Raw genomic sequence first — 22,021 nt, forward strand, 5'->3', positions numbered from 1 at the left:
CCAGAATTAGACAACGTGTTATCTACAAAGACCCCTAGATCCTTCTCATTTAAGGAAACTCCCAACACTGACATTTAGTGTATAACTTGCATTTATATTATTTTTGCCAAAGTGCATAACCTGCATTTATCAACATTGAACCTCATTTTCCAGTTTGCCGCCCAGTTTCCCAACTCAGACAAATCACTCTGCAAAGTGGCAGCATCCTGCATGGAACCTATAGTTCTGCACAATTTAGTATCATCTGCAAAAATAGAAACAGTACTTTCAATGCCCACCTCCAGGTCATTAATAAACAAGTTGAAAAGCAAGGGACCTAGTACAGAGCCCTGCGGTACTCCACTAACAACACTGGTCCAATTAGAAAATGTTCCATTTACCACCACTCTTTGTAGTCTATCTTTTAGCCAGTTCTCTATCCAGGTACAAATACTATGTTCCAGGCCAACATTCCTTAATTTAACCAGTAAACTTCGGTGTGGCACTGTATCAAATGCTTTAGCAAAGTCTAAGTAAATTACATCCACTGCCATCCCAGAATCGAAGTTCCTGCTTACCTTCTCATAAAAAGAAATTAAGTTAGATAAACAAATATATTTTTTTGGGGGGTTGACGTGTCCATTAATGTTATCAAGGGTGGCTTTATGCCAATTGAAGTGACTTCTATCAATCAAAGCCCAAGCAAACACACCTTCCCATTCAACCCAAGTTAAATTTTCAAAATTCACCTTTAAATACAATTTTAGAGAATTATAGATGTTGTTAGTCAAAGCGACTTTTCAACTGGTCTTCATGTTTTGTCTTTCTATGTTTTTCTGATAATTAGCCTTCACATTGTGCTTGATTCCAGCCTGCAACTGAAAATGCAATCGGTTGTCAGGGTTTGCTGAACCCAGCAACCAGAAGACAGGCAGACTGTGGGTGGCTCCAGCTATATTGTTATAATTATATTTCTTGCTTGTTTTTCTACTGCAGAGTTTCTCAGTTCTGTAATCAATGACACCCTATGACAGTGTATTTTGGAGTACAAACACAGGGAGGCACATTTATCAAAGGTTGAATATCGAATTCGAATGCGAGTTTCTAAAAACTCCCCTAAACTCAATTTGGAATTCAACCAATCAAAATGTATTTAAAAAATCTAATTTTTCAAACTCAGATGAATTAAATCGACCCAAAATCTCGAATCAAATTGGAATTGAATTTGATTAGAATTTGAAAAAATTCCCGAAAAACTCCAAATTGATCCCTGGATGTCTCCCGTTGACTTAAACAGCAATTTGGTTTTAGGTGGCGAATAGTCGAATTTGAGTTCTTAAAGGGCCAGAGTATGATAAATCTCGAAAATCAGATTAGATTTTTTTTAAAAAACTTGAATTCAATTTTTTTGAAAATTCGACCCTTGATAAATCTGCCCCAAAGTATTGGCAGGGTGCAAAGTGCGAAAAAACAATGTCTTCAGATCATAAGTAGTAGTAATAGTCCGGCTCAGGTTGGACTGGCAACCAACAGAGCGTCTGAAAACAAGCAGGAGGGTCAGCAATAACTCAGGAACTGTCCAAGAAATACCTACAATTGAGCCTTGAACCCCGGTCTGGTGAGTCTTCCCAACAGATGTGTAAAAAATTCAAACAGTTCATTTGGTAATTAAGTAGATTTACTCATTTGAGTAACAAATAAACTTTTTGAATTTTTTACATGCCTGTTGGGAAGACTGCTCTTTGAGTGCCTGTTCTAAGACAATGTGGTTTTGATCCGCTTCCCAAGCTGAAAGCTCAGGGCATGCACATAGGCCTCTTCAGTGATCATTTCTACGTTTCTAAAAAGTCAGATATACCTGGAAAATAAAGTGATACTGAATTGATTCAAAGTCTGGTCTAATTGCTCTTTTGGGGTAAGGAGGATTTTTTTTTTTCATTTAAATTAGCAATTATTACTTTTTTTTCTTAAAGGGATATGGTCATGGGAAAAAAAAATTTTTCAAAATGAATCAGTTAATAGTGCTGCTCCAGCAGAATTCTGCACTGAAATCCATTTCTCAAGAGCAAACAGATTTTTTTATATTCAATTTTGAAATCTGACATGGGGCTAGACATATTGTCAATTTCCCAGCTGCCCCAAGTCACGTGACTTGTGCTCTGATAAACTTCAATCACTCTTTACTGCTGTACTGCAAGTTGGAGTGATTTATAGTGATATCAACCCCCTCCCTTTCCCCCCCCCCCCCAGCAGCCAAACAAAAGAACAATGGGAAGGTAACCAGATACCAGCTCCCTAACAGACGATAACAGCTGCCCGGTAGATCTAAGAACAACACTCAATAGTAAAAACCCATGTCCCACTGAGACACATTGTTACATTGAGAAGGAAAAACAGCAGCCTGCCAGAAAGCATTTCTCTCCTGAAGTGCAGGCACAAGTCACATGACCAGGGACGGCTGGGAAATTGACAATATGTCTAGCCCCATGTCAGATTTCAAAATTAAATATAATAAAATCTATTTGCTCTGTTGAGAAATGGATTTCAGTGTAGAATTCTGCTGGAGCAGCACTATTAACTGAGGCGTTTTGAAAAAAACATGTTTTCCGATGGCCAGCTTAAGGTAGTGATTGGCTGTCCCCCTCCTACTGTGCTTCTGGCAGGGACAGTTAGGACACGCCCACCCCTCATTTGAAGCACAGACAGGGACCAGAGAGCATCTATAGGGGGCTCCAATAAAGGGGCTCTTTTTAAAGATAATATTAATTTTTAGCACCATGTAAAAGCAACACCATATATTACTCAATTGCCTACAAAATTAGGGTTTTTTCATTTCTCCTATATGTCTCCTTTAAATTACCCACAGCCAAAATGGTAAGGAAAAAAATTTTTTATTTGAAAATAAAATGAATGAAATTCATAGAGTGATTAACCAGAATTAAAGGTTGGTTGATATAAGACAGTTTTAGGAATTCCATTCACATCTGTGCCTGTTTACAAATCTAAGGTCCATATAACATTCACACAGACTAGGGCCAGTGCTGTCCGAAATCAACGAACCGCCATGAAAGTTATTGTTGTGCCTGGGGAAATCCAAAAATGATGCTTCCTTACTGGTGGACTCTTTCCAGAGCAAAATGAAATAGTTCTGTTGCAAATAGAGAACAATGCATTTGCAAGGGGTCTCTATATGAGCACACAAACGAGATATGCAAACAGATATTGGGATCTTGGCAGCTTTGCCAAATACACATCCAAAAGGGGTGCACCGAATCCAGGATTCAATTAGTCTTTTTTCAGCAGGATTCAGCCAAATCCTTAAAATCATGTGACTTTTTGTCACAAAAAAGTAAATTTACATTTGCAAATAAGGATTCGGTATTCAGAAAAAACTTTCAAAAAGGATTCGCCCAAAATTGTGGATTCAGTGCAGCCCTACTTCTGAGTAATTCTCAGGGTGACAACACTCCCTTTCAGTACAGGGCACAGAAGCAAAGCTCTGAGCAAAGAATCAAGCACCAGTCACTTTCACAATGAGAATACTGACATCTACTGGTTATGCTATATACCCCTATGTAGTAAACCGCATTACTCGAAATAATGTGAACAATCCCTCTGCAACTCATCTCAAGCTGCTCCATAGAGATATGAGATATTCTCATTTTCAGTTTGTCTTCCATTGACGCATTTTATTACATAATGTACTATAGTTTGATTCAATTCATAGTTAGAGAGCATGCAGCATTTTACATACATTTCTAACAAACCAGGGTTACGGAATAAAAAAAAAATTGGATCACTTGGTCAGTTTATCTTAATGTAACAGTAACATCAAAAAATAAGTTTTAATGAATGATATTTAATGAAAATATAATGCAGTGTTGCCCTGCACTGGTAAAACTGCTGAAACACTACTATTGTTTATATAAATAAGATGCTGTGTAGCAATGGGGGCAGCCATTCAAATGAGAAAAAGCTCAAGTTACACAGCAGATAACAGATAAGCTCTGTCTGTCTAATGGTGTTATCCACTATTTAACCTGTGCCATATAGCCGTTTTTCAATTTCCGCCATTGCTACACAGGAGCTTGTTTATATGAACTATAGTAGTGTTTCTGAAGCAAACAGATCAGTTTTACCAGTGCAGAGCAACAGCACATGATATATTCATTACTTTAAAACACTTAAATTTTTTGGTGTTACTGTTCCTTTAAAGCCCTTGACTGAGGGGCACAGCCTGAAGGTGAAATTTTGTGAGAATGGCCATTTTCTCCTTTAGAGACTCGAGGAAACTTAGCAACAAGGTCAGACTGAGTTGGATTTAGGGTTTGCACGTGTTTCATAAACGAATTAAATTTTATTCATAAATTATATCCCATACAAAAAAAAAAGTAGCCATTGTGCCTAAACATGGGCATCTAGATAGACTTCCACATGTATTTTGGAGTTCGTTTTTTGGACTTTACCTTTTTGGGTTGCAGAGATGATCTGGAAACATTTTCAAGCATATATGTTATATCTTACAGTGGCCTGAGCAAACAAACCATCAGCTCTTACAGTGTATGGCCACCTTAAAGGAGAACTAAACCCTAAAAATGAATAGGGCTAAAAATGAAATGTTTTATATACTGAACTTATTGCTCCATCCTAAATCTTTAGCTACTCAATAGCAGCAATGATCCAGGACTTCAAACTTGTCACAGCGGGTCACCGTCTTGGAAAGTGTCTGTGACACTCACATGCTCAGTGGGCTCTGAGCAGCTGTTGAGAAGCTAAGCTTAGGGGTCATCACTAATTATTAAACAGAAAATGAGGTTGGTCTGTAATATAAACTAATGCTACAGGGCTGATTATAAAATTCTGATGCCAATTGCACTGGTTTCTGTGCTACCATGTAATAATTATCCATATTAATTACTAATCAGGCTTATATTGTGACATTTCTAGTCTATGTACTGTAAATTTTTGAGTCAGTAACTCAGCTCAGTAACTGACAACACCATGGAGCAGGTGCAGTGAATCAGCAGAAAAGATGGGGAGCTACTGGGAAAACCTTAAAAATAAGTGAGTAAAATTGATGAGGGTGCTATTCTAAGCACTTTTGCAATGTACATTTTTTTTAATTTCAAGATATTAAAGGATACATATATTGTTAATGTATTTTAATATCAATTTTGTTACAACAGCACCACCTTCTGACCACCAAGTAGTCAATGAAGTAAAAAGAGTATGCTCTGTTCTTCTGCTTAGGAAAGATTAGAGAAAGGTTTCTAATTTTTTTCTTAATAGAAATCAGACCAGGTCTCTCTTTCCCTTGACAACTTCCTTGACTATTTGGTGGTCAGACTAATCAGAAAATGACCAGAAGGTGGCGCGGTTGTAGCAAAATTCATCCATGTTAACAGAAAATGTATCCCTTAATATCTTGGAATGAAAAGAAAATAAATAATGAATGTACATTGCAAAAGTTCTTAGAATAGCACCCTGATCAATTTTACATTCACTTATTTTAAAGGTTTACTTATCCTTTAAGCATACTTTTGTTTTTGAAACACACACACAGACACAATGTTTTAAATGTTTTTAACCAGATTTTATTACAGAACAGATTTGAAGGCATCATGGGAAAACCTGCATGGTAGAAAAAGAAAAAGTTGTTTAGGTACGGACATCATAACCACATCAAAAGAGGACCCAGGGCTGATGCATTTTTGGAAGAGGAGGAGCACCAGCCTGGGGTATCATGTAAGCAAAAAAGAAATCACTAGGGGAGAGCGAGTGTATTCTGACTTGTGAAACACTAGCAAAAGCAGCTGATTAACCTGGAGGAGAACAGACTTCTGATATTTCAAAATTCAGGAGCAGAGAAATACACATGGCTTCTTATTTGCGAATATATATATTTTTAATCAGAGGTCTATTTAAATATTGGCTGGAATTACATTTTCATTTTTACTAAACTACACCATTCCTAAATTCAGTGTTATTATGGAGAGAATATGGGGAGAAAGAAAAAAAAAATTACCTTTAGTACATCCTCTTAATCATCCTGTTGATCTGGTCTTCCCTATTACCAGCATCACCGCCTTCCACAAAGTGTGTTGTCTTCTTGTTCATTCCTCCTCTGGGAGAGGACAGTTTGAAGGGCCACAGGAAGTTATTTGCTGCCTTAAAGTTTTTGCCAACGGTGTAGATTTCATGGATCAGATCTTCAACGCACAAGAGGCCTTTCTTGCCTATATAAAAGCATTTTTATTATTGGAATCACTTTGGCGCTCAGACTACAGATATTCTTAACAGTTATCGGTCACAAACAACACCCAGTGAACGGACATGGAACTAGGACATGGGACATGCAGGGAGTAAATACTAGGGATGCACTGAATCCAGGATTTGGTTCGGTATTCGTCCTTTTTCTGCAGGATTTGACCGAATCCTTCTGCCAGGAGGAACCGAATTTCGAATCCTAATTTGCATATGCGATGACTTTTTGTCACAAAACAAGTAAAAATGTTTTCCCCTTCCCACCCCTAATTTGCATATGCAAAGGATTCGAATTGGTATTCGGCCGAATCTTTTGCGAAGGATTCGGGGGTTCGGCGCATCCCTAATAAAAACATCTGGTATATTTATCAAAGAGTGAAGTTAAGAGATCACCACAGTGAAATTGCCCCACTCTCCCATTAATTTCTATGGGATTTTGAAATGCATATTTATCAAAGGATGAACTTAAACCCATTGACAAATACTCTTAAAAATCCCATAGAAGTGAATGGAGTGGTGCAATTTCACTCTAGCAGACTGTGGTGATCTCTAACTATACTCTTTGATAAGTATACCCCATAGAAGGAAATAGTCACTACAGAGAGAAAGTGGCCTAAACATGTGCATGGAGCAGTATAGAGTGGAACATACACTGGTCTACTTTCCAGTTTGAGATGAGAGTTTACCTGGCAAGGGGACCCATGAGAAAAAAAATGAACCCAATAACCCAGGTATGGATATGCATAAATATAGCTGTAGTGCAGAGTGTTTCAATGATGTTGCCCCTTTAAACAGTGTCAGAGGAGTTAATGGAATAATTCTGTTTGTCATGACACACAAAATGTGTCTTTTATTCTACATTACAAATAAAGGCACCTTGGAGAACATATCATGGCTAGAGAAACATTCAATGTTGAGTATGGTAAGAATGGGGGTTAACTTACAAATTATGTTGGGAGGTCCAGGTGCTCAAGCCCCAGACCTTCAGCTCAGGGAGACAAACAACATGCTGACTAAGTGCCCACAAGGCACAAAACGCGCAAGTCTTTTTTTTAGATGGTTTTCGTTTAAATACTTTTAAATTAATGGAGTGTGGTCCGGTTTGTGGCAGTCTATCACCACGTATTAGCATGGTTGTCTCCTTGGAGAACATTCCCATTTTCAGAAACCTATATTGCATTTAAAAATAATTTATTTATCTTTTAACCACAGCAACTAGCCCAACGTTTTCTTACTTGCGGCTGGTCAGTTTATTGAATCGTCTTCCTTTCTAGTAGTTGCTTATTTACCATGTACCTTGGCAGATATGTGCACCCCAAGAGCCTCTGCATATATGCCGAGAAACAAGTAGGTATGGGACTACTCTTATTGTCATAATGAACTACAATGAAGCAAATAACACCTTAAGTGCTTCCTTTTATATTGTGTTGGAATGAAACTGAATATGGGACTTAGGTGTATATGACAGAGCAGAGGTCTTTCATTTGTGAGGTCTCGAGTACCACAGGCAGTACCGTTCCCCATACAAGAATAATGGAAAGCTTTTGCTAGCAGTGGCAGACCTTGCTAGCTATGTACCATGCTAAAGCCTCAAACAGAAGCAATTTTTTAACTGTATTATGATTTGCTTCTTATGGGTTTATGACTTGTAAAGCACTTTCCTTTTAAGTATTCAGTGCAGTATAGAGTTGGAGCCCCCCCCCACATACACAATCCCCTAAATGGGCTCAGCTACATGCACAAGACTGTTCCCCTATTAGAAACAGCTTTCCTATTACCAAGTAAACTGCTATGGCTAAAAAAAAAAATCAACCATGTTCCTTTTAGTGCAGATACTTACCAAGGTGTTTCTCAATGAGGGAATTATCTGTCAGAGGGATACGTTGGTTCTTAATCTTAAGGTACCCACGTTTGTAGATCAACTGGCGAACAGACTTCAGGTTTGGGTAACTGCAAAGGAAGGAGAAGTTTTGTAAGACGTGTCATGTATCAGATGGATTAAAAAAGTAAATTAAAAACAGCAGTTTTTAACATGTGTATTAACTGCATGGCAGAGTGCATCACTGCCAATGACTTTGGATTCAGTCGGCTACTTCCAAAAATAAAATACTAAACCTGCTGTTCAGCAGCATACCTGGACATAAGATATGGGGGAAAAGGGGTACTTCAATGACTGAGAATCATATGGCTGAGCAGGAGACAGGCACTGTGCAGAATTCTTAACTGGCTAAAAAACCAAGGGAGCTTTAGTTCTCCTTAAAAAAACACTGGGCATATATTAAGGCCCCAATGCTGGTTACTGGGTTGTTTATCCTACTTCATTGTATACTTAGGCCATCACAAGAGATGTGTCCTAACTGCTTTTCCACACCCAAGAATGACACATGGAAGCATCCACTGGTACTCCCGTGAAAATGGCACTGAACTAAGAAACACTAACAATGGGGTGATATTTTGAAGAATATGTATCCATTCTTTTCTAATTGACAAAACAAGGACATAAGTCGCAGCAAAAGCAGTTAATAGCATCTAAGGCCAGCACTAAGCACTGTCTAAACAGGCGACAAAACACACAAACTTGGTTTAAGACTTCCTTATGTCAGCTCCACTGTTACCCAAACATTATAGATGTGCTTCAATAGAAGATTGGTCTGACAGTAGATGTGTTACCAATATACCCATAACTTTATAAAGTAATTCTATTATAGGTCTGTTGAGAATTGATCATAAACAATTACTTATTATGCAACGTATTCCCTTTACATTTTACATAACCCACAAAGCTAAAGCTCTTGCCCAATATGTGTTTGTCTCCATTGAAAAGAAATCAACATAGAAGTAGCAGCAAGTCTGAATTCAATGGTATAGGCACAGACCTTGGTTTCAGCTACGGGGTGGGCTTTCTACATGTAATTGTGACACAATAGTTCAAAGCATGAGCACCATGCCCACACATACAGCACTTTCAACCAGTTAAAAGACTAGCACTTCAAAATTTCAACAGTTGCTTTACCAAACAAAACCTGGTAGAGCCATCAAGTCCTTGGCCATAAAAGCTATTGCCAATATATGTATGAGTTTACTCATTAAACATTATGTCCATAAGACAATCCCAGCCATTATAAAAACAAGAAGAAGCTCTTGGCATTCTGTTAGAATGACATATGCCTAGCTACTCCAATAGCCATAAAAGTGTAAAGCCCATTAAGCCAAGTGTGTTACAATTGTATGCTACAATGCATGTAGTGAAACCCTTACCCCCATGCAATATAAGGCTCCACCAGTCTCAGCATGTTTATGCTGGCCTTGTTAAGCTTTACAAAGGTTCCATTGAAGATCTGTCGCAGACGGAGAAGTTGCAGTACTTTGCGTACCTTGGGGCTGACTCCATTAATACTGAAAACAAAATAAATAACAGTTACACATACGCACTTGGATCAGTGTTGTAAGAAATAAAAGGTAAATACATTCAAAGGGCAAATTATTCAAGCATGCAACAAAAATAAAATTCTGCACAGTCATCTCAAATGTATCAGATGTCAAGCATATTAATTAAAAATCTCGAATAAGCAGCAACTTAGAAAAAAGTGTTTGCAATAAGACAGCAATTGCTCATGAGCCAACAGCAGGTGCTCATTTCTGAGGTATCAGAGGTACAGCAATAATGTATGTTGCTCAACAAACAAGTCACCTCCAGTGGAGGGCTGCTGTAGGCTGGTAGCCCATATGGGGCTAACAACTACTTATAGTACCTATCCAGCAAACTATGGTAATCCGATTTCACTTCCAGGTGGCCAACACTTTTTACACTGAAAAGTGGCTTCCAGTTAAAGGCTGGAAAGTCTTGGCTTATCTTTATAGTCAGATCCACTACACCATCATTCAAGCTAGTCCCTGGTTGCTAGGTCTGCTGCCCTTATTAAATCAGACTAAAGGTCCCAATAGACAAAGATTTTTCTTGCCGAACGACCCAGTTTAGCGTAGTCCGACCAATCCTTCAAAATGATTGTGCGGTTAGTGGGATTCGAACAATCTTACGGTTTTTCGGCCGACATCTGTCAGAAAATTATTCGGCCAGGTTAAAAAAATCTTTTTTGGTCCCAGTGCAATCTATCTATGTCTGCAAGGACAAGCAGGCAGCTCCCCTTTGTTTTCCTGGCAATATCGCCTGAAATGGTCTTTTTAGTTGGACAATTCGTACGATCATTTCGAGATAATCGTGGTCTCACAATGACGATCGGATCTTTTAAAAATCTTTACATCTATGGCCAGCTTAAGGCCAGATTTCACTAACATCGGAGCTAAATATCTGGAGATGTTGCCCATAGCAACCAGATTGTTGCTTTTGTTTTCTAACTTATAGGTTTAAATCCAATGCTGAAATTGCATTTATCTCCAATGTTAGCAAACATGTCCCTAAATGGTCAAATACACTGCTGAATAAGAGAGAGAGAAAAAAAAAAAGACCATATAAAATCTTAGTTTTAGCAAGTGCCTTACCTAAAGGCAATATATGCACTGAACAGGACAACTGGGATGGTAATAAAGCTACACAATATAGAACTATAATGAAGCAATGCTCACCCTCTAATTCTGATCACAAAAGCGAGCTTGGGTTCCGCAGGTACATAAAAGTTTCCAGCTTTACGAGCCATTCTGGCCAGACGCACTTCCTTCCTGTACAGTTGCCTGTATTCCTTGTAGTAGCCTTCAGCTCTCTTAAAAATGATCTTCCTCTTAGTTTTGCGAAGCTGCAATAAAACAGTTAAGACACTTTAATGTAACCATCCCCAATTCAAGCCTTATATACGGACGCGTGGACCACTCCAGGCATTACAATTTGCAAAACACATACAGGCAGGTTGATTTAGTCCATACACACCCCTCAGATCACTTCTAAAAGCCCCATACACTAGGAAGCATTCGTTTAGACAGGACTTACCTTTTTTTCAGCCAGAATCTTTTTGATTCTCTTGACCTTTGCAGCTGCAAACTGCTTTCGCCTTTTTAAAAGGCTTTCTGGCACAGATGGCAGTTTCTTCTCCCTGTGGCGGAAAAAGCATTTACTTTAGCACCACAGTCATCAATGGAGAAACAGTAATACCCCTTACCATTCATTTTTCCAGCACCCAAAGGAGTTCTGGATTTTGCCTAAGCAGGTGCTGTTGGGGCTCCTAGTATGGATTATAAACACAATAATGGGACTAAGTTATAATCTGTCCTACCCCCATGCTTTAATAAGAAATCCTAATTTTGAGAATTCTTATAAGAGAAACCCAATCTGACTATTAAGAATACAACTCAGACACAGGGAAGTCCCAGTATAAAAAGGGATAAGTGTTAGAAGCTGTACTTGGACTGACAGAGAGGCACAGGCCAGGGAACTCCAACCTAAATCAGAGACTTGAACATTGGCAATGGGATCACTTATGTAAAGCCCAATATGAGTATTTGCAGCCCTACAGTCTATACAAAGGTAACAGTAAGTGATCAGCGAAGGGAGATTAGTGGCAGCCAGTGATTAGCACTGATACTGTCTGTGTATAACTGGCACTTAGAGCATGGGGGGGGCAGCCCAGCTGACAGTCAGTGTTCAGGGCCCAGTACAGGGTTATACTACTAAGCGATTGACTGGCATTTATTTCTGCAAGAAGTCCGGTTAAATACAGGCCCCTTTCAGTGCCAGACACAGGATACTGCCGGTATTGGACTAATGGCAGACCACAGCAGTCCAGGCAAATCAGAGTTCTCCTTGTAAAACTCCTCCCGTAGCAGTACGGACGAATCGCGGCAAAATAACAAACACCGAAGCATCGCTGATGTTTAAAGAACCCATAAAGCGAGTCTGGGCGCGAGGAGAAGCGGGCTGAAACCGAGATTAAATCGGATTCAAGAGAGGGCCCTGAATACTCACTCCGTCCCCGCCATGTTCACCACCGGAAAAAGAGGGCGACACGCATGCGCAGAGCCCACTTAAAGACACCGCGAGGAAGTGCCCGGACGTCATCACCGCGACTTTATGCGCATGCGCTTTATAAAGTAAAGAAGGAAAGTCAGTTTAGGGGACGTAGAGAAGCGGGGAACTATTAACAGGCCTGAAAATGTATTTTAAATATCAAGAAATTGATAGTGTCCCGAGCCAGCTTTATCATATGTATATGTTTTCGTTATGAACACGTGCTTTAGAACATTCGCTGATGTTTCTGTAGTTGCTGTTACTGTAGAATCTGTGCCAGTATTTGCCTACAGTATAACCAGGGTGGCATATTTAATGGTTGTTATTATAGCCACAGAAACACCCTATATTATAATATGCCACGTAAATACATGACAGCCTGCAGCAGCGCCGCCATTAGAAATCACGGGACCGTGCAACAAGATTTTTGGGGCCCCTTGGTCCCACCCTGGCACCTAAGCCCCGCCCCAGACCCCGCCCACTCTACATCACAGTTAAAAGTCACACACAAAAAAATATTTTTTTTAAAAAAGCATTGGCACCAGAGCCCCCCTTACAAAGTGGGACCCCAAATTTTTTTTTAAAAAAAAAACATTGGTGCCTGGGCCCCCCCCCTTACAAGTTAAAAAACTTTGGTTGCAGGGGCCTTTAGAATATTAAAATAATACATTGGTGGCCAGGGGGTTTAAAAAAAAACCATAAATTGGTGTTCAGTAGAATTGAGCTCGTGGCTTCAGGACTTCAACTTTGCCTCCTTTCGTGACTTTGGGTCTTTTCGCTGCTTTAGGACTTCAATTTCAGCTGTTTTCGTGACTTCGGATCTTTTCGTCGCTTCGGAACTTCGGCTATTTTCGTGGCTTCGAGTCTTTTCGCTGCTTCGGGAGTTCGGCTTTTCAGCACTTCCACATTTTCCACTGTTCGGCTGGCCGCAGATCTTCGGCTCTGGCAAGGGGGGCCCGGCTCTTTCTAAACTGCAGCACTGCCGGGCCCCCCTTCATGCCCGGACCCGGGACACTTGTCCCCCCTGATGGCGGCCCTGGCCTGCAGTACACAAATGTCTGTTATATAATGTGTCTTAATAAAGGAGAGTCTTTGTGATCCATTGTCTGGAATGTTTGATTTATAGGGTTTCCATATAAAGGATTTTTTTTTCTGAGTTTAATACTGTAAGTCTGATAAAAAAAGTAAGCATCAAATAAACACGACATGATCATTTTGCCACCAGTATGGATTTATGCAGTTTATGTTGTAGTTAGGATCAAGTACAAGTTTAGTACTTATTAAGATTTCTGAGCAAAAGTTAGAATAATTAGAATTATTTGCTTAAAGGAGAAGGAAAGGTTAAAACTAAGTAAGCCTTAAAGGGGTTGTTCACCTTCAAACAACTAGTTGGTTTCAGATAGATCACCAGAAATAACGACTTTTTCCAATGACTTTCTATTTTCTATGTGTGACGGTTTTTCTAATATTGAAGTGTAAATTGTCATTTCTCTCCTTCTGAAGCAGCTCTGGGAGGGGGGGTCGCCGATCCTGTAAACTGTTCTAAATGGATACATTTAGTTGATACATTTCTTATCTTTTTTCCCTGCTGAGCAGAATCTCTGGGTTTCATTACAGGCAGCTGTTAGAATTGATACAATAGTTGCTAATACTCCAGAGACGCTGCTGAGAAATGGATCAACTCAATGTTGCAAAATTGTAACAGTTCAGAGTCTGCACCTGAATTACTGAGCTGCCAGCTACCACAGACACAAACATTCAACTTTACACTTAGATTTTGGAAAAAACGTAAAAAATAAATAATGGAAAGTATTTGAAAAAAGTCTTTATTTCTGGGGAACAATCTAAAAACAACTGAATTGAAAAAACTGTTTGGAAGGTGAACAACCCCTTTAATATGTCTAAATAACATAAGTACCTAAATGTTCTATGAGTGCTGCTTTACCATATTTTAAATCCTTCTGGATTCCTAGTTCAATCTCTAGTAAATCTGTCTGATAATAAAGGGCACATTCCCATTAATGATGTATTATACATACAGTAATGTCATTCCCTGTACTGATACCCATAATAATGAATGAATCCCCTCTGATGATATAGTATAGAGCACATACAGTAATGGTGCAATTATCAGTATTGATATATTTCAAATGCTGTACAAATATCTGGGCCATTCTCTATACCTGTGTGCTACTTATGTATTATACCTCCATACTTTATATCAATATATTATACATTCATATATTTACACTGCCTACATAACAATAAAAGGGTCAAAAAATAAGCAAACAGCATTTTAACCATAATCTCTTTGAAATAATTGTAGAACTATGTGCAGTTTTTATGCTCATTTTGTATCCTCTGATCAGCAGCTAGTCATGTGACATATCATTGTGATGTCATAATGGACATTATCACAGCTGTTCATAACCAGCCCAGACTGTTTCATTCTTGATCAGGAGACTGAGGTGAGTGGAGCTCATGACACGCTGGGGAAAATTTTAAAATAACAATATTAATATAAATATAAAGGTAGCTGCTGGATAGGCCTTATTAGTGTCTGCTAGTGGGGTAAATGCAGGGGGGGTTGCTTGGCCCAACAAACAACAATGGTGGCATTGCCTGTACTAATAGCCTATATATAATATTAGCACATTCCTTATTTTCATTTAACATACATATAGCAATGCAATAGAGTTATTATAATATCATAGCGCCGCCAACAAAAGACATATTCCATTTTAAACACAATCTCAATACAGTCTTTCTATTTGCATTAATTTCTAACTGTCCTTAAAAGAGCAGATTATCTGCTAAACCTGAATTTCCTGACCATAGTTTGCAGGTGTGATGTCATAATGTGACACATAATACATTGTGATGTCACAGTGCATACAGAGTTAATGTTTGAAAACAAGCTCTAACTGCCTCATTCTGTATCAGGCAACTGAGGTGAGTGGAGCTCATGACACGCTGGGGAAATTTTTAAAATAACAATATTACTATAAATATAAAGGTAGCTGCTGGATAGGCCTTATTAGTGTCTGCTAGTGGGGTAAATGCAGGGGGGGGGCTGCTTGGCCCAACAAACAACAATGGTGGCATTGCCTGTACTAATAGCCTATATATAATATTAGCACATTCCTTATTTTCATTTAACATACATATAGCAATGCAATAGAGTTATTATAATATCATAGCGCCGCCAACAAAAGACATATTCCATTTTAAACACAATCTCAATACAGTCTTTCTATTTGCATTAATTTCTAACTGTCCTTAAAAGAGCAGATTATCTGCTAAACCTGAATTTCCTGACCATAGTTTGCAGGTGTGATGTCATAATGTGACACATAATACATTGTGATGTCACAGTGCATACAGAGTTAATGTTTGAAAACAAGCTCTAACTGCCTCATTCTGTATCAGGCAACTGAGGTGAGTGGAGCTCATGAAACGCTGGGGAAATTTTTAAAATAACAATATTACTATAAATATAAAGGTAGCTGCTGGATAGGCCTTATTAGTGTCTGCTAGTGGGGTAAATGCAGGGGGGGGGCTGCTTGGCCCAACAAACAACAATGGTGGCATTGCCTGTACTAATAGCCTATATATAATATTAGCACATTCCTTATTTTCATTTAACATACAAATAGCAATGCAATAGAGTTATTATAATATCATAGCGCCGCCAACAAACGACATATCTCAATACAGTCTTTCTATTAATTTTGTAACTGTCCTTAAAAGAGCAGATTATCTGCTAAGGCTGAATTTCCTGACCGTAGTTTGCAGGTGTGATGTCATAATGGGACACATGATACATTGTGATGTCACAGTGCACACAGAGTTAATGTTTGAAAACAAGCTCTAACTGCCTCATTCTGTATCAGGCAACTGAGGTGAGTGGAGCTCCTCATCATACACTGGGGAAAATGTTAGAAAAATTAATATTCATATTCATATAGCTACTGCGTAGGGCTTAGTAGCTGTTAGTGGGAGAATTGCAAACCATTTGAGTTTGAAGGGGATGAAGTACTTGGCCCTACAGACAATAATGGTCGCATTCCCTTTACTAATGGTATATATATGTACATATATTATACATTCCCTATTTTCATCTACATATAGCAATATAGCTGGATATAGTTGTTGTGTAGGCCTAAGTTCTGCTAGTGGAGTAATTATGGGGATATGAAAAGATATAAGTGTGCTTCAAAGTGCAGTTTTTTCTAGTCATTAATTGTCACTCTAATGTTACCTTAATGTTACTGGACATTCATTTTCAGTTACCTTATTTATAACCAATTCATCAGATTATTACATAATATGTAACCAATGATTTTTCTCTCTCCACAGAAAGAATATTCGACCTACAAATCAACAAAATTTTCGACATACAAATCAACAGAATTTTCGACATATAAATCAAGAGAAAGAATTTTCGACATATAAATTAAGAGAAAGAATTTTTGACATACAAATCAACAGAAAGACTTATCGACATACAAAAACCATCATGTTTCGACGCATATGCAGTATTTTCAAATGTTTTACGAAAGTAAGGGTTTTTTTTATACTCATATCCTAGATTTTTAGTATATATGGAAAAACTGTTAAATTAAATTAAAATTTAAATTAAAATTTCATCAAAAATACCTTTGAAAACGAAAGTGCTATAAATGTTATTTTCCTGTTAACTCAGGGGTCCCCAACCGCAGGGCCAGTCCTGAACTGGACCGCTGAACAATTAACCCACGCCCAAATTGGATGCCGGCACGCCGAATAGGACACTGGCGCACCCAAATTGGACGCCGACCCCTCACAACCCCTCTGACCACTCCCTGACCCCTCCATACTTAGAAAAAAAATTGGCTCTTTTTTAGTCCCCGGGCCAAAAAAGGTTGGGGACCCCTGTGTTAACGGATTCAAATTTGAGTTCACTGGCATAACTATAGAGGAAGCAGACCCCGCAGTCGTGGCCCAAGGAAAAGGGGGGCCCGGACCATCGGGTCCTCTTTCTCTATAGCTGTTTAAGGCCGAAGAAATCCCCCAGCCGCTCTCCTACTTCCAACCTGAGAGCAGGGGAAGCAGATGGATGGGGGACATCAGTGGTGGCAGGAAATGTCAGCCAGGGGTGGTGAGTGGGTGGGCGGGTATTTCTGGGTAGGTATAGCTCTGCGCTGGTCTCTCCAAATATTTATTTGCAGGGGGGGCCCGGAGCCAGAAAGTTACGTCATTCTTTGAGCGATTTAGTGAATTTGTTTCCCCATGTTGAAGCTATAACAGCTCCATGGTGGGATGTAGCTTAATTTTATGATAATTTTGCATATCTAATAGAAAAATAATATTACAAATAGGGATGCACTGAATCCAGGATTCGGTTGGGGATTCGGACAGGATTCGGCCTTTTTCAACAGGATTCAGATTCAGCAGAGTCTTTCTGCCTGGCCAAATCGAATCCAAATTTGCATATACAAATTAGGGGCGGGGAAGGAAAATGCATTTTTTCCACTTCCGACCCCTAATTATATATAGATGCAAGTGCAAATTAGGATTCGGACCGGTATTTGGCCAAATCTTTCACAAAGGATTCGGGGGTTCGGCCGAATCCAAAATAGTGGATTTGGTGCATCTCTAATTACAAATTTCATATATCGTTGGTTTTGGCTAGATCTAAACCAAATCCTTTCATTACTCACTGTAAGAAACAGCTTATAATAGCCTTATATTTCGTACACTTTCTGCATATCTAATATTAAATCATACCTTGTTTTCTGTATTGTTTTATAAGGAAAATAGTCTTAGACTTTGGGAACTGCTAAGTTTCCTAATTCTAACTTCTAATGGACCTATTCATTTAGTTACAACTTGATCATTGCCTCTAATATTCAAACCTATTTTCTTTTGCCAGGTTAAAAAAGTTAAAGAAGAGAAAAATGAAGTCATTTTGGTAAGTAGAGAAACTTGTCATAAATAAACGTTTTGTTAAAGATGGAGGATAATGTAACAATGTCGTAAAATATAATAAAACTTAAAACACTCCAAACCTTCTAGCAGATATAACTCTTCTTGAACTATGATGCATAGCCTAGCATATGTTACTCCCAAGGGGCCACATTTGTTCAGTTTGTTAATTAGATTTTGTTAAATTACAAATCGGACTTATCTGTGGACCAACTCTACACAAATGTATCTAACATTTCAGTTGATTTACAGATTGGCCATTGCCACTTACATACCAACATTGTCCTGATTGCTAAGAACCCATTTCATTGCTAATGTCTAATTATCCTTTTCTTTTCCAGCAAGGGGCAGATCAGTAACCCCTTGCATTTTTATGAGAAAATAGATGCCAAACCTGCATTCATGTATACTCAAAACTATATCTCATAGTATAATGTGTCATTTATTTATCCTGATCAATAATCTCTTACCCTCCTTTTTTTATTTAAAAAACAGGTACTACCGAAGATGTACACAGAAATGCCCTGTTTGGTAAGCAAATAATAGTTTATTATTAGTTATATTTAAATAATATTAAATTAAATAAAGCAACATTACATATATAAACTGTTCTACATTGCTGTCTTAAACAGGTGCAACCGACTGGATATGGCAATCTCCTCTGCCAGGTAAATATTTTAGAGAGGCTAACACAATTAAAACAAAACAGACCCATAATATCATGGGAAGTATATTTTCGCATTTTCCAACAAATAATTGATTTCATTTTTTTTTCTTTCAACTAGGAACCAGTAGAAACCAATGTGAATATCAGTGAGGTAAGTAGGAAAACATAAAACTTTGAAAATACTTTGTCACATTGCCATATGCAATAGATATTAGTATATCAACAAATGGATTAATTGTATGTTTTTATTCTTAAACAGAAACAACCCGAGGAAATCATTGCCCATGACATTTGCCAGGAGACAAATATTGGCCATAACAGCTGCCAAGAAGAACCTGATGAAAACAATGGTCATGACATCTGCCAGGAAGAACCTGAAGACAATATTAGCCATCACAGCTATCAGGTAAGTAGTTTTAAATGAATTAAAAAAAACCACAACATGCCTCTTCCCCAACAATACATGGCTTTTTGCTTAATATATTTTAAAGCCTTCTTTATAAAGCCTTCATTCTTTGTAGAGCTCAATTAATTATCTTACATTTGCTTAACAGAATCAATCATGTGATCCATGTGATCAATAAACTTCTATCTCTTTTCCAGGAGCAACCTGAGGAGCCTGGCACAGAGATCAGCCAGGGTAATGCCTCAGAGGAGGAAGAAAGTCTAGAAGAAGAAAGTCTAGAAGAAGAAAGTCTAGAAGAACAAAATCTAGAAGAGGAAGAAGAAAGCAGTAATGATAATCTGTTTCCATTTCTTGAGGTATGGCTTTTTTGCTAAATATATTTTAAAGCCTTCTTTGTAGAGCTCAATTAATTATCTCACATTTACTTAACAGAATCAATCATGTGATCAATAATCTTCTATCTCTTTTCCAGGAGCAACCTGAGGAGCCTGGCACAGAGATCAGCCAGGGTAATGCCTCAGAGGAGGAAGAAAGTCTAGAAGAACAAGAGGAAGAAGAAAACAATAGTGATGACATGCTTATATCTAGTGGGGAAGAAGAAAGCATTTGTGATGATCTGTTTCCATCACTTGAGGTATGATTTACTATCAAGGACATTAAGACATTTTGTGCATTGAACTGATTGATTTATTGGGACATGTTTAGCGTAACATTTATTTAGTATGGCTTTGTTTAGGCCCACTAATGTCTAGGAACCTAAAAACCAAACTGCAGTTTAAATCACCAGTCCAGCTCTCATGCTAAAACACTTTAAGAACTATATATTTTTGGAGTGTCCACATAAACTGCAGTGCCCAGAGGGAAGCCATCAGTGCTTACCACTACAACACCATGCTGCACATATTACATGGGGAAACCCACAAACGGGGCATTTTTTTTCTTTGCAGCTCTGGAATACATTGAAAACTTTGAAAATACATTTTACTTTTATTAAAGTTGTCTTTGAGTTAGAACTCCTGTTATATCTCTCTCTCTTACCCAGTGGAAACCAGAGCAGAATGTAAAAATTGCCACAGACAACTGCCACGTAATTGAATAATGGGAATTATAAAAAACATTTACCTTGTCATAAATGCATGTTTTTGCACCTTCTCTATAAATCAGAATTGATCTGAAATGATCTTTGTCATTCACTCTCTCTCTTATGCATCACCAACCAGATAATCACAGTATTGATGCTTGAGAGGAAAACATACGGTAGAGATGAGCGAATTTTTGACGCCCATAGACTTTAATATATTTTGGCCAATTTCCACTGCCGGCAATTTTTGGCAAAGTGAAATGGGTCAAATTCGCCCATCCCTACAATCAAGATATTCACATAACAGATTACCAACTTTATTTTCCAATACTGTGTCACATTGCCATATGCAATAGATATTAGTATAGCAACAAATGGATTAATTGTATGTTTTTATTCTTAAACAGAAACAACTTGAGGAAATCATTGCCCATGACATCTGCCAGGAGGAACCTGAGACAAATATTGGCCATTTCCAGGAGCAACCTGAGGAGCCTGGCACAGAGATCAGCCAGGGTAATGCCCCAGAGGAAGAAAAAAAGCTAGAAGAACAAGCAGAAAAAGAAAACAATAGTGATGACATGGTTATATGTAGTGATGAAGAAGAAAGCATTATTGATTATCTGTTTCCATCACTTGAGGTATGATTTTCTATCAAGGACATTAAGACATTTTGTGCATTGAACTGATTGATTTATTGGGACATGTTTAGAATAAAGTTTATTTAGTATGGCTTTGTTTAGGCCCACTAATGTCTGGGAACCTAAAAACCAAACTGCAGTTTAAATCACCAGTCCAGCTCTAGGTAAAACACTTTAAGAACTATATATTTTTGGAGTATCCACATAAAGTGCAGTGCCCAGAGGGAAGCCATCAATGCTTATCACTACAACATCATGCTGCATACATTACATGGAACATTGTAGGGATGAGCACATTTTTGAAGCCCTAGACTTGTATGCATTTTGGCAAATTTTCACTGACGGTGAATTTTTGGCTAACGAAATGGGTCAAATTTGCCCACCCCTACAAACAAGATAGTCACACAACAGATTACTAACTTTATTTTCCAATACTGTGTCACATTGCCATATGTAATATATATATTAGTATAGCAACAAATGGATTAATTGTATGTTTTTATTCTTAAACAGAAACAACCTGAGGAAATCATTGCCCATGACAATTGCCAGGAAAATCCTGAGACAAATATTGGCCATTTCCAGGAGCAACCTGAGGAGCCTGGCACAGAGATCAGCCAGGGTAATGCCTCAGAGGAAGAACATAATCTACAAGAACAAGAGGAAGAAGAAAACAATAGTGATGACATGCTTATATATAGTGGGGAAGAAGAAAGCATTTGTGATGATCTGTTTCCATCACTTGAGGTATGATTTGCTATCAAGGACACCAAGACATTTTGTGCATTGAACTGATTGATTTATTGGGACATGTTTAGCATAATGTTTATTTAGTATAGCTTCATTTAGGCCCACTAATGTCTGGGAACCTAATAACCAAACTGCAGTTTAAATCTCCAGTCCAGGTTATGCTAAAACACTTTGGGGTAAATTAATCAAAGAGTGAAGTTCCGCAGCTCTCAATTCATTGCTATTGGATTTTGAATGGCTTATTTATCAATGGGTGAAGTGAAAGTTCACCCTTTGATAAATACGCCTATAAAAATCCCATAGAAATGAA

At 38.3% G+C, this 22,021-nt stretch overlaps 1 protein-coding gene across 1 annotated transcript; it reads right to left on the reverse strand.

Moving 5' to 3' along the window:
- Window positions 1–5,557: 5,557 nt before the first annotated feature.
- Window positions 5,558–12,255, reverse strand: LOC108695345 (60S ribosomal protein L7). Its single transcript, XM_018223801.2, has 7 exons — window positions 12,158–12,255; window positions 11,186–11,288; window positions 10,828–10,994; window positions 9,502–9,639; window positions 8,084–8,193; window positions 6,005–6,215; window positions 5,558–5,610 (listed from the first exon to the last, which is right to left on the reverse strand). Exons 1-6 carry the CDS (start codon window positions 12,169–12,171, stop codon window positions 6,007–6,009), a joined length of 741 nt encoding a protein of 246 aa, XP_018079290.1. The 5' UTR covers window positions 12,172–12,255; the 3' UTR covers window positions 5,558–5,610; window positions 6,005–6,006.
- Window positions 12,256–22,021: the final 9,766 nt, after the last annotated feature.

This window comes from Xenopus laevis, chromosome 6S (genome assembly GCF_017654675.1).
Source record: "Xenopus laevis strain J_2021 chromosome 6S, Xenopus_laevis_v10.1, whole genome shotgun sequence".
Taxonomy (NCBI): Eukaryota; Metazoa; Chordata; class Amphibia; order Anura; family Pipidae; genus Xenopus; species Xenopus laevis.

What these genes read in the sequence shown, in the direction of transcription:
- LOC108695345 (XM_018223801.2), bottom strand. An exon ending in TTTGTGATCAGAATTAGAGG is followed by an intron (nt 9,640 to 10,827) that starts GTGAGCATTGCT and finishes TTTTGTTTTCAG; the next exon opens with TATTAATGGAGTCAGCCCCA. An exon ending in GAGCCTTATATTGCATGGGG is followed by an intron (nt 8,194 to 9,501) that starts GTAAGGGTTTCA and finishes CTTCCTTTGCAG; the next exon opens with TTACCCAAACCTGAAGTCTG.